General features: G+C 35.1%; 2 protein-coding genes across 4 annotated transcripts; one reads left to right on the top strand and one right to left on the bottom strand.

Annotated features, from left to right (window-relative positions):
- Window positions 1-5565: 5565 nt before the first annotated feature.
- Window positions 5566-7681, top strand: LOC121811127 (growth-regulating factor 2-like). Of its 2 annotated transcripts, none has more exons than XM_042211926.1 (4): window positions 5566-6165; window positions 6287-6451; window positions 6533-6884; window positions 6953-7681. In XM_042211926.1, exons 1-4 carry the CDS (start codon window positions 5880-5882, stop codon window positions 7545-7547), a joined length of 1398 nt encoding a protein of 465 aa, XP_042067860.1. In that variant the 5' UTR covers window positions 5566-5879; the 3' UTR covers window positions 7548-7681. The 2 variants fall into 2 exon arrangements, with proteins under 2 accessions (XP_042067860.1, XP_042067861.1); XM_042211927.1 differs by having other exon boundaries at window positions 5567-6165; window positions 6536-6884.
- Window positions 7682-10190: 2509 nt separating this feature from the next.
- On the bottom strand, window positions 10191-12511 carry LOC121740917 (protein IQ-DOMAIN 17-like). 2 transcript variants are annotated; one of them, XM_042133578.1, is made up of 4 exons: window positions 12344-12511; window positions 12034-12267; window positions 10950-11270; window positions 10191-10746 (listed from the first exon to the last, which is right to left on the bottom strand). In XM_042133578.1, the coding sequence occupies exons 1-4, from the start codon at window positions 12455-12457 to the stop codon at window positions 10318-10320; spliced, it is 1098 nt and encodes a 365-aa protein (XP_041989512.1). In that variant the 5' UTR covers window positions 12458-12511; the 3' UTR covers window positions 10191-10317. The 2 variants fall into 2 exon arrangements, with proteins under 2 accessions (XP_041989512.1, XP_041989513.1); XM_042133579.1 differs by having other exon boundaries at window positions 10626-10733.
- Window positions 12512-12860: the final 349 nt, after the last annotated feature.

Raw genomic sequence — 12860 nt, 5'->3', positions numbered from 1 at the left:
ATTCTATTCAAAGCTACTAATAAAATCAGATTCAGACAGATCTATAAATTCTAGATTTCACGAATGCGACTTCATAGATTTCTATAAAGCTTAGGTTGTGAGTTGAGGACCAAGTTTTTTACGTACTCTTTTGTCATTTTTTTCTTGTTCTAGTTTCATATTTAAATGACATTTAGGTGATGACTTAGGTGAGTATAAGTTTAAATTTGATGTGGCAGGTTTAGAATTAAATCTATAGAAGAGTTTATAGGATCGAATTTTGGATCTCTGGACTTTAAAAATTATACTCCACCACCATTAAAAAATATTACATGTTGATCATGTTGAGGTAGACTTTATGGGTGTCTCACATGAGAAGATATTTGACTATTATAGGTCGGTTGGTATGAAATCCAAAATGCCTTCATTAACTGTCAAATTTTTTAAAAACCAAAATTGGGTTAGTTAGATCCAACAGATCATGTTGAAAAAATGATTTTCGCGTTATAGTTAATCTTATTGTTGAAATAACGGGTATGTATATTTTCATTTTCTTTCCTTCTTTTTGACATGTTCTGTTAGGTTTGAATCAACTCAAACGCAGTAAGAACGATGAACAAGAATTTAACGTGGTTCGATCGTAAAGATCTACGTCCACGGACAACGGAGATGACACTTTATTCACTTCACACCTTCAAGATTACAAATGCTCGATGCCTTACTTCTCTCTGTAAATCAACTAGCAAAAACCGCAAAGAAGCTATTGATTTGTTTACAACTAAACCCGAGAGAAGAATGATCGAAAAACTGAACTACTAAGAGTGTGTGTGTTGCTTATATATGAATTGTCTAATAGAAATATGAAATGGATGTTAAATCAGCTGTAACAAACTTCAAGCTGTTACTTGCCAACTTGCATCTTCAAACGGCTGCTTCCGATTGATGACGTGGATTACCGAACTTCCAACGGCTATAACCACTTTTGAATTGTTCTTCAAACTTCATGAAATCACAACTCTACTTCCTTCTTCATTTTCAGCTCTATCACATTCACATATTACATGTTCATACTAGAATAGATAACGTGGGTTTTTTTCTACTTCAGGATACAATAAAGATTCCCAAAACGAGAACTTTTTTTTACATTACAATTTTGGGAAAACCCCGTATTGTGTTTAAAAACGATTTAGTGTGCAAATTTTTTAAAATAAAAACCACCATCGGTAAGCAAAACCACTTGAGCAGTTTGTTTAATTTTTCAAATGTGTTTCCTAAAATTGTAATGTAGTAAGAAAAATCATTTTGGAAACAATAGACGTGTTTGATAAGATAGTAATATTAAGATAGAGAATTATACGTGAACATTTCTAATTGTTTGATATCATCTTTAAGCTTAACTCAAAGCCATACATAAGACAAGGGCATGCCTCAATCTTGTCAAAATTATAACTTTAACCATGTTTATGTAACTCACCAATTTGTCAAATCCCTACATAAGACAAGGGCATGCCTCAATCTTGCCAAAATTATAACTTTAATCATGTTTATGTAACTCACCGATTTGTCAAATTGAGCCATTGTTATTTAATACCATACAAATTTAGATAATTTATTTTCTATAAAAAGCAACGAAAAAAATCTTATCTCTGCATAACTTGACATGAAGCTCATACTTCTTATCTCGTTTGATGTATATGTTTTCATATCACACCTTTCTTATCAAATAGGTAGCTTCTCCAAAGTAGAAAAAAAAATCCAAAATAATGTCCTCAAATTTTATAGTTATGAAATATGGATGGGCCTAGCTCGATGACTGAATACTCAAGCCCTGTCATCTTGTGTATGGTATGTTGAAAATAGGAATCCATATTGGGCTATTGCATGGAATTGGGGTAACAAACATCGATCCAATTCTTTTCACCATATAATATTAGTGGCCCAGTTTTACTCAACTCTCATATTTACCTTAGCCAAAACGTTCTATGATAAAAGAAATGACATGTTTTTAAAAACATTGTAATTGTTCCAGATCTCCTACGATACCAACCAATGAATAAATTATATTTTCTAAATTACTAACAGGGGCATAAATGTAAGAAGAAATACAACTCAATGCCCTTTAGTAATCTGAATATATGTATAGGGGAAAAAGAAAAATAATTATAAAAAGGTGGGGTAGAATGGGAAAAGAGAAATGGTTGGTGGGGGAGAGAGAGTGGTTGTTTCCTTGGGGGTGGTAGCTTTCGAATCACAAAACGAATCCACTGTTGTTTGGTGGTCCATTTTGCAATTATTCTCTTGTTCCTTCGCTGGAAGCATTCTTTATTTTGGATAAATTTTTTAAAAAAATATAGAATTTGATTTAATTTTGTTCTCTGATAATTTTCAAATCAGTTGGAATAACCATAAAGTTTGGATTTGTTCTAAATTATCCAATGCCAAAGTTTTGTATGAAATACAGTATATGATATGGAAGCCGTAAAATCATGTGCACATCCTTCAGTGAATTAAATGATGTTATCTATTCTTAAAGAAAACAATATTGTTTCGTTGAAAAAACGCCTACTGTTATTGCATGTGGTCTGTGGATGTTCAAATTTTTTTGCCTATGAGAAAAATTGCGAACAGATCTAAATTTTATGATTTCTTCGACTGATTTTGAAGTTGCGAGACTAAGCAAAATTTGACTAATTTGATGATTTTTCCAACAATTTGCTCTTTTTTCTCTCACAACCAACTGGCCCGCTTAATTATATTCATGTTTTTTTTATGAATACTAGTGAAATGTGGTTTCAACAAAAATAAAACGAAACCCATGTTGAATAATTAAGTTAGGTGCAATGTATGGTGCTTTTCAGACCCAAGTTTAAAGTCACAAGTTAGGACAACAATTGTATGTTAAGTTCACTTTTGCATTATTATTTATATTGAGTAATGTCATAGCACTGCAATCATTGAAATGAAGATATTTAAGTTAACAACCTAACAAGCTCATGAGACTATTCTAAATTAGTATGTACCATATTTACAAATATCTTCAAGAAATTCAACCTAAAATTGGCTGCAAAACTTACATGCAAATGTGAATATGTGTTTGACAATACACGGCCCTCAAGAGGTGGATTTGTGTTAGTAAAGTGATGGTTCAAAAAAATTTATTAGCAAATATAAACACAAAATTTGTAATTTCAGACACCTTGTCCCTAAACTTTTAAGTTTTATTTATTAACCTCTTCAGGATTATTATAAAAACATTATTCGGAAGAATGAAAGAAATAACGTGATGTAACAAGTTTGAGTGCAACTATCAACTGTAACAAGTTATGAAAGTTATATTTTATACTAATTAGAAGGACAGTATATAAATTAAAATTATCAAATTATTCTACTAGTTCTTTTCTCTCAAAATTTGAGAACACTCATGAATTAAGATTAAATATCCAAATCAAAGAAGTTGCTAAGTTGGTAGAATAGCAACAAGAAAAATTGCAATTGAGATTTATATGAGGGGTATAATTGTCTTTTAAAAACATTTGATAGGGACTTGCCATCAATTCTATCTCATTCAACAGCTGTACAACCCCTCCATCATTAATTAATGAGTCCCACTCTTTTTTTTCTCCTATCTCATATCTCACTCCCTTCCTCACCCATAATAATGCTTCACCATATATCTATATTCATTTGTATAAATGTTACTCTAAAGTCTAAATATTCCCTTTTACTATAGAGTCATTAATGTGAATGTTCATCATGCCATGAAACAAATAGGGAAATGAGATGGTTTTGCAACTATGATTTTATTTCCTTTGGTAATATATGTTGCTAAATTGAGTCAAAGGATGGTACGATTATTTACCATTGTATCCCTTCACCTCATTCCATATGAGATCTAATCAACAACTCAATTATTTAAGCATGACTACCACAATGCAATTCTCTTCATTTGTCATTTCAAGACTACTTTCCATGTCTTGTCAACATCACATTAAGTTTTTTGGCCTTTGATTTTGAAAAGTTTTGGTCTCAACCCTAAAACAAACCATTCATGGTTTTGATGACTTTTTTTAGTTCTTGAGTTAGTCATCCATTATTAACAAGAAGTGCCCACTTGACCCGAAATTGAATTGACGATTTTGATTTTCGAACTACCCACTATAATTGCTATCTTTCTTTTTTTAATTAGTAACACAAAAATATACATTCTTTTCTTTTTAATTCGTCCTATAAGAATATGTATTTTCTAATTTTAGAAACTCTTTTCTCTGTAATAAGATGAGACCTATTCCACACTAATAATACTTTAATTACTTTTTTCTCTACGTCTCTCTTGTTTTACCAATTTTGCATTAAAACCCGTGTTGAACCCAAAATACATATTCTTTTAGGACGGATGGAGTACTAACTATGGTAATGTCGGGCCAACGCCTACTTCCATCAGTTTGATTTTGATTCTAATACTCCACCGTCTCTTAAAAATAGAAATTTTTTCTTTATTTATCTGTCCCTTAAAAATAGAAAATTCATATTTTAGAAAAAAAATCTCTAATAAGGTGTGATCCATTCTCCCAGCCACATTTTTCTTTCTATATCTCTTGTTTTATTAATTTTGTATTAAAACTCGTGTCGTTTAAAAAGTATATATTTTTAGGGAACAGAGGGAGTATTTTTGAATTATGACTTAGTTAACTGTCGATTTTTGCTCAAAATCAGGAGAAATCATGAAAAAAATTGGGAAAATCATAGAAAATGAGAAAAATCTTAACAATAATAAATTCGCAATTTCGAACTAAAACATGAATCTCCAGCTTTAGTTTAAAACTAAAACCATGAAATTTCTTCTCGGGTTAGTTCATATTCAAATTTTCTTGATACCGAAATTGATAGCTTTTGAACTAATTTGAGTACTCCATTGGTTTCTTGATTATATTTTTAGTAAGAAAAATGACAGCTGTGTTTTTTAAAATTTGTCTTGGCATATATTGATGGATGATTTTGATGCATAGGAAAAAGTTTAGTAGTAGTAGTAATTACAATTAACGGGCTTCGAATATAAGTTTACTTAAAATCCAAGTATGTACTCCCTCCGTCCCGGGCTACTCGCACATTTGCTTTTCGGCACGGAGATTAAGGAATGAGTGTATAGCAAAGTCAAAAATAGCGGCTGTAGGTGATAATTTTTACTAAAAATGGAAAGAGTGCAAATAACTTGGGACGCTCAGAAAGGAAAATAGTACAAGTAACACGGGACAGAGAGAGTACTATAATTTATTTTGATCGTTTTTAAACTTACTCGTTAAATCTCTTTCTCTAAAAAAAGTAAAAATGATGTAGTAGTTTTAAAAAATCAAGTACGTAAATTTAATCAATAGTATATCGATCATTTTAGATTATAATCATCTCTAGTTTGATGTCATATTCTCAATTTCCCCTCGCATTTTTTACCACTCCCAATTCAAAAAACCGTTATTGCTAACGTGCGTACCTAATTTTATCATCGTTTGAATCAGACTAAAAAACACAATTAAAACAATTCCAAAGTGCTTAATTGGAAAAAATATTAGTAGTACTTAAATATATTATCTTCCACAATTAGTGCAGTGTTGAGAATGTCGGAAGCAAGGAAGCAAAAACAATGGCGGCAAAGCTGTTACTAAATTCCAGCCTTGAGCCCCCACGCCCCATCCCTCATCCAATCAATATCCCACTTCTGTCTCTTCGCACAATTCCATTGCATTAAAACCTTAAAATTTCTTCATACGTAAATTCGACCTTCCACTATTTCCCCCCTTTTCTTAATTTTAGGGTTCTTCATATGTAAATTCGACCTTCCACATCCAATCAATATCCCACTTCAGTGATTATCTTAAAAAGGAAAGCCGATTTTTGCCGTTTTAGGAATGACTAGTTTGGAAAAGGTAGCTAATAAATCATCAACTGGCGATGATGTGATCCGATTGAAGAAGCTCATGAGCTCTCACCGCCGAGGAGAAGTCAATCCGGGCCGACCGTTGGTTGGAGGCGGTGGTGGTGGGGCCAGCAGCGGCGGAGCTACCGAGGCGGTGGGCCATGCGTACGGTGATGATGTCTCATCATCCTCTCGCCTTGGTGGTGAAAATTTTGCTACTAATTCGCAGTCTTTTGACATCTTCGCAGCTTATTCCGCCACGCCCTTCAAATCCCCAGGTAAATTTCCCTCAATTCTCTCTCTGAATTTTTTGGGGGCAAGCGAGGTGTTTGATTAAATGCGCCAGAGAAAGCTCATCGCAGTTTTTTTTATGACTAAATCTCCTATTCTTTCACACAGAGGAGATGGCTGCTGCCGCCGCGGCGTTCCCTTTCACATTCGCTCAATGGCAAGAGTTAGAGAGACAAGCAATGATTTACAAGTACATGATTTCGTCTGTGCCTGTCCCTCCCGACCTTCTCTTCCCACATTCAAGAAACTTCCCTTCCGATTGCCCCGCTTTATGTAAAAATCCAATCTTGATTTTTTAAAAATTTCGTCTTTTGATTTAGCTTTAGCTTGAGCTATAATCTTGATTTTTGGTAGCAGTGTACAATGTGAGATATTCAAGAAATGGAGATCCGGAGCCGGGTAGATGTAAGAGAACAGATGGTAAGAAATGGAGGTGTTCGAGAGATGTGGCGCCCCACCAGAAATACTGTGAGCGACACCTGCACAGGGGCCGCCCCCGTTCAAGAAAGCCTGTGGAAGTTAAAAACAGTGGCGAAAATCTCAAGAAAACTCGCACTGAGCAAAGCCATGTTCCTCCTAGTACTACTGTTTCTGTTTCTGCTTCTGCTCAACAATTTGCTGCAGGGAATGATGATAGTATCAATAAGCCCCTTTCTGTTTTCAATGCTAAAAATGATCCCTCTTCTTACAGAGGACTTAATAATAGGTATGATTTGGTGTGATGTTGTGTGAGTGTGATTTTGTTTGATTCTTGAATTTTGATTTATAATGAAGGGATTTGAGCTTGATGATGGATGGGACTGATCAGCGATGGCAGCAGCAGCAGCAGCAGCATTTCATTGAATCGAATATGGGATTTGTGAATGTTGGCTCCTCTTCCTCTGTTTATGGCTCAACTTCCCTTTTCAATCAAGATTATGTCGAGCCATTGAATGCGCTATCCTATTCGAATTTCTCGGCCCCTGAAGGCTTCATCGATGCCTGGTCGATGAGCAATCTCGACAGCATCAGCAGCGGGAATGCTGAATCGTCCGTGACAACGAATCACGGGAACTTGTCCCCTTCGCTCAATCTGTCCATAGTCATGGCTGCTGCTGATCAAGAAATGGGAAGCATTGAGCAAGATCCGAGATGGATCAACCCTCTCTATTGGGAGCCGTTCGCGCGAGGAGGGCCTCTTGCTGAGGCCCTGCAGCCGGGATCAGTCGCCATCTCCGGCTGCGACTTGGTCAGCGCCCCCGCTACTAACGTCTCTTCGCCCACCGGGGTTCTCCACAGGACGCTGTTCTCGCACTCGGATGGCAGCGTCTGCAGTAGCCCGGCTCCTGCAGCTCCGGCATCAGAAATCGCGTTCCACCGGCTCAACTAGTCCCGGTGAGAAGGTGTGGAATTTTCAATGTCTCTTTACTTTTGGTTTGTTGAAGTTGATTTGTGGATTGTTTGAATGGTTTATCTATGAAGATGTTGAATTTTCATATATGATGGAATAGTTTTGGGAGTGAAGTAGTAGAATCTCTATATTAAGGAATTAGTAGTAATTCTTGGTGATTAATTTGATGACAAAATTGAAAGGGTTTGAATTTGGAGACAGCTAGATAGAAAAGTAGATTGTGTCCTTACCTTCTTGGCTCTTGAAATTGGGTTGTGGTTGTGGGACAATGTCCTATTTCTTTTGTCGGGAAATATCTTGTTTGATTGAAATATGGAGAAGTCCCTTTCTCTTAGTTGAAAAATGAATCTTGTCACCACTTTTTTCAACTTAGAATTGACTATATTTCTTCATTGTGAGCTAAGCTACATCTGAATTGAGAATAAATTGTGTAAAACGAAAAAGGTAATATATGACTTATATAGTTATTATGTCATTATTATTTGCAATAGTATCAGCTGGTATGATGTTGGAATTTTAGGATTTTGACAAGAAATGTGTGAATCATATGTGAAGAAAGAGTTGGGGCTGCTGGGATAAATATAAAATTAAAGTTATACATTGTTTTCATTTTGGAAATATAATGAAAAGATTGGGGGTTGTATGGTGGCAAAATAAATTTTTTAATTCTTTTGCGATCAATAGTCTTTTTTAAAAATAATTTTTGTACGTTCATAGAAATTAGGCCGTATCTATTTGCTTATTACTAAGTACTATGATTCATTATTATTTTTTTTACATGTTATACTTTACTAATTTTACATTATTGATAATGAACGGAGGAGGGAGGCTGGGAGGGGTACAATATAAATTCAAAATTGAGAATAGCATTTAATCACAAAAATATTAAAAAAATAAGACTGACGAAAAAACAATTAAAAACTCCATTATTTATTGAAAGCTTGAAGCCCAAAAATATCCTACTTAAAAGCCGACTCAGACTCCAACTGATTTGGGCTAAGCCCAATAATGAATAAAAAATATCGTAGTACTGCAACAGAGTAGGAAAAATAAATTTCTCTAAGCCCAATAACCAGTGAAAATTCTTGCATAAAAAAAAGGTACTCCATGAAAAACTCTTCATCCATGATTAGGAAATAGGAATCACATTTAGTTCCAGAGTTTTAAAAATGTAAAAAAAATGTGAGTTAAAAAATAATAAACTATTTTATATATTAATATTATAATCAAATGTGAGTGAAATGTAAGACTCAATTATCATTTTAGTACTACTATTATAATAAAAGTGAAATGTGATATTTATAGCAGAATGATCAAAATAGAAAAACTAAACTCTTATTTTCTATAGCTAGGAGAAGTAAATAATAACCATATTCCCTTAATAGATAAAACTATTCCAACATTACTAGTAGCACATACATTAATATTCCTTGTTTACTTTTTCAAGATGATAATCCTTGTAGTATATAGACATTTTTTGAAAACTAGATGGTTCGTACATATTTTAAGATATGCAATATAAAACACTAATCCACCTCTAATTTCACCAACACACACATTAGATACTCATAGCATGCACTTCCTACAAATTATGATGGATTATAGTCATAATTTATCTCTCCAATGATTTGTAGAGAGATAATAAAAACAATATCATGGTTTGTCCTAAAAGCCGAGCTACACTTCTATAGTAGAACGTGACATACATTATAGTATTACACTAAAGCTGCAAATTAAGGATCCCGCATTACTAAAGCGTATATTTGAACATCTTTTAATGTATAACAAAAGGGATTTTTACTCACCAAATTTTTCACTAGTGCTATAAATAATGCTAGCTACCCTTTTCGGGTTGACTCCTTTCCCAGACTATCACTCCATGGGCCACCATCTCGAGTTGGCTTCTCTACGGTTCGTTGGCTACGGCTGGCTCTTTCCCCAGGCCACCACTGCCACCACTCTGACGACCGACTCCTTTACCAGACTATCGCTCCATGGGCCATCACTTCAAGTTGGCTCCTAAATGTCACGTTGGTTACAACTGACTCTTTCCCCAAGCCATCACTTTGAGTTGGAGGCTTCTTAATAAAAGTATCAATGTTATAAACTACACCCTCCGTCCCTAATAATTCGTCACCATTTGACTCGGCACGAGTTTTAAGAAATGTAATAGAAAGTGGGTTGAAAAAGTTAGTGGTACGTGAGTCCTACTGTTATATATTGGTTTTATAATAAAATGTGAGTGAAAATAAGTTAGTGGAATGTGGGGTCTACTACCAAAAACGGTAAAAGTGCAAGATGAAATTTTTAAGGGACGGACCAAAATAGAAATATGTGACAAATTTTCAGGGATGGAGGGAGTAAAAATAATAACTTATCACAAAATACTAGATTATCAAGATAGATAGTTCGTTTGCTTTACACAATCAAGTCATTACAAGGCAAACGGGATTTCAAATAATCAAAAAGATAAAATGGAGAACCATTATTAATCCTCTGTATATAAAACAAAACAAAACAGTTTGGGACAAATTTTCTTGCACTGGAGTTGGCAACACATTTATGCTAACATAGCAAAACAGAGCAAAAATTTGAGAAATTAGAAGAAAACAAGAATCAAGATCAGACATAAGCTGTTGTGGGCATATCCAAGATTGTTTCCTAAGCTTATTACATTCAAAACCATGTACACAATCTACAAATGTAGAATTAAAGAAAAAATCAGCCAAATCTTGCCTCCATGTCTCACTCAGTCTGTGCCATAGTAAGGCTCATCTCTCCATCTTTGGAAGTTGGATTGATCCTCAAATTCATGGGCTGGGAAGGAGAGGCGCTTCCTAGCCGTGCCGGCTGCCTCCCTGCCCGGGCACGACGGCCTCTGCCTTGGCGTGCTGTTTGGCCTAACACGCGCCATGGCCGAGGCCGTGGCTGCCATATAGTTTGGCCGAGGCAACGGGCAAGACCTCTCGCTCATGCTCACCCTTCGCGAGCTAGCTTCCCCGTGCGGGCTGCACGGGATGGACCTCGTCTTGGACCATGCCGGGGTTCTCGGAGATTGGTGGCTCTTCACTTCACTAGTCTTCATTGGATCCCTTTGATTGCATAGATACCTATCTTTCCTCATCCAGCTATACCCATTTTCCCTCCTTGAATAATCTTCCACATCTGTGGCCAAAATCTGAAAAATGAAATGTTTGTCGACTGCACATAAGTTTGATATATATATATATATAGAAAGAGGTATGCAAAAGTAAATAAAAAATGAAGTGTTTGTGAAAATTATACGCTATTGAAAAAACCACTTTCCCTCAAATTAATTGGTTGGAGGTTCGAGCCATTATAAGGATAAATGAAAAATATAAGTATTAGTCATTTATTTACCTGTTGAGACAATGCATGGGCTAATGTGTGGCCCTGTTTGAGTGAGCATTCTTTTGCCTTTTGAATGAGGGCGTGGATTTCCCCGAGCTCGGTGGGTCCCACGCCCAAGCTATTCGAAGCTCGGCTCGACGGCCTGAGGCTGTCAGGGTGAAACACGGCTTCGCACGACAGCCTCCGGCGCTGATCACAAACGATAGCTTGGACTCGAACCAAAGATTGGATGCATTGGAGGGTCATTTTTGCACGTTTTCGGACATTGTGGCCTCTTATTAGTGCTTGCAGTTTCACCACGCCTTGTAGAGCATTTAGAGCTCTCCTTGCCTAATCAAGTAACATTTGAACTAATGATTTAATAAAAATTTAACAATTTTGGTATATAATAAACATAAATTATATCCTCCCTAATAAAAGTTACCCACTTCTTGTGTAAATTGACAAATTCACTCACCCCTATGGACAATTTTATAAAGCTACCCACTTATCTTAGTCATGTGAACGTATCAGTGGCGGATCCAGAACATAATATCGAGACAGGTGGATTCATTTGGTGAAAATGATTTACAACCCGAGGTGGATGTTAAAGAGAAATTTTCGTACTTTATAAGTGGGTAAAGTTGCAATTTTGTAATGTAAATTTTATCGAAAAATCAAAAGGAGGTTTAATGTCTAAGATAAAATTGGGTATTTTATTTGTTTATGAGAAGGTGTATAGTTTGTCGTTTCCACACAATATTGTTACACACTCTAGATAACATTCATTATCCAAATACGAAATTTTACAAAGGAGGATGAGATCAGAATATTCTTTAATACAAAAATTAGATTTTAATTCAATTACAAATCCAACACAAATTTCTAATAGCAACAAATTCAAGTGATACAAAAGTCATAAGTATACTAGTGATTATTTTTTCAGGGAATAGAGAGAATTGATTAAAAGTATTCAACGATACAATCCGAAATAAAAGACCAAAACATAAAAGGAGGATAGATAAAAGAGTTACGCGCTAGAAAGTATACTACTAACATTTATACAAATGCATGAAATTTAGAAAAAACAAAGAAAAATGGAAATTGTTATTACCAGGTATCCTCTGAAGATTCTCTGAATGAGAATGGCCGCCTTGTCTTCTCTCACCAAAACATTCTCGACCGCCGCCGCCGCAAAAGGACACTTCTGCTCCTCCATTTTGGGCTGCTTCCTCCTCACCGAACTGATCTCTTCTCCGCCGCAAATCCTCACCGCCGAAGAATTCGCACATTTCGCCGTCTCAATGCTTAGATTCTTCCGAAAAATCCATCTCTTCTTCCCCCTTTTCTGAATCAAAAACACACACACACATACACATTTAGTTATAGTAATCAAAAGAGATAAAGAGAGAGAAAATGCATACTTTTTCTTCATCTTTTTGGTTTTCTTCATCTCTTGTTGTGGTGATCTTCTTCTCATCATTGGTGGGAGATCTGAAGGCCTTCTTCACAGCATTCAGCCATGAATTCTTCCCCATCACAAGATGAAATGTTCAAGACTGGGTTTATGCTTTATATAGACGGAAACAATATCTATCTCACTATTTACCAGATGGAGACGTTTTCTTATATTCTGCCTTTTTATAGCAAAAATACTAATAAAGTTATTTTAAAATGTTTACACATTAAATTTTGTTGGTAGCACAATGCTGGTGAATAACGATAAATTATAAGGTGAATAGTAGTGGTAATGTTTTATGGGCGATGTACTCGAGATAAAGTCAAATAAAAAAGTACTATTGATTTTAATTATACTAGTGTATATACTATTAATTGAAATAGATAACAAAATGGAATATCAGATTATCGAGAGACATTATTTTGACTATGATAAATTGAAATTTGCTGATTTAGTATTTCATTTTCAAATGTATCTCTAAT

Source organism: Salvia splendens, chromosome 7, assembly GCF_004379255.2.
Source record: "Salvia splendens isolate huo1 chromosome 7, SspV2, whole genome shotgun sequence".
Taxonomy (NCBI): domain Eukaryota; kingdom Viridiplantae; phylum Streptophyta; class Magnoliopsida; order Lamiales; family Lamiaceae; genus Salvia; species Salvia splendens.
Note: the sequence above shows the minus strand (reverse complement) of the source record. Positions and strands in the feature narration are given on the sequence as shown.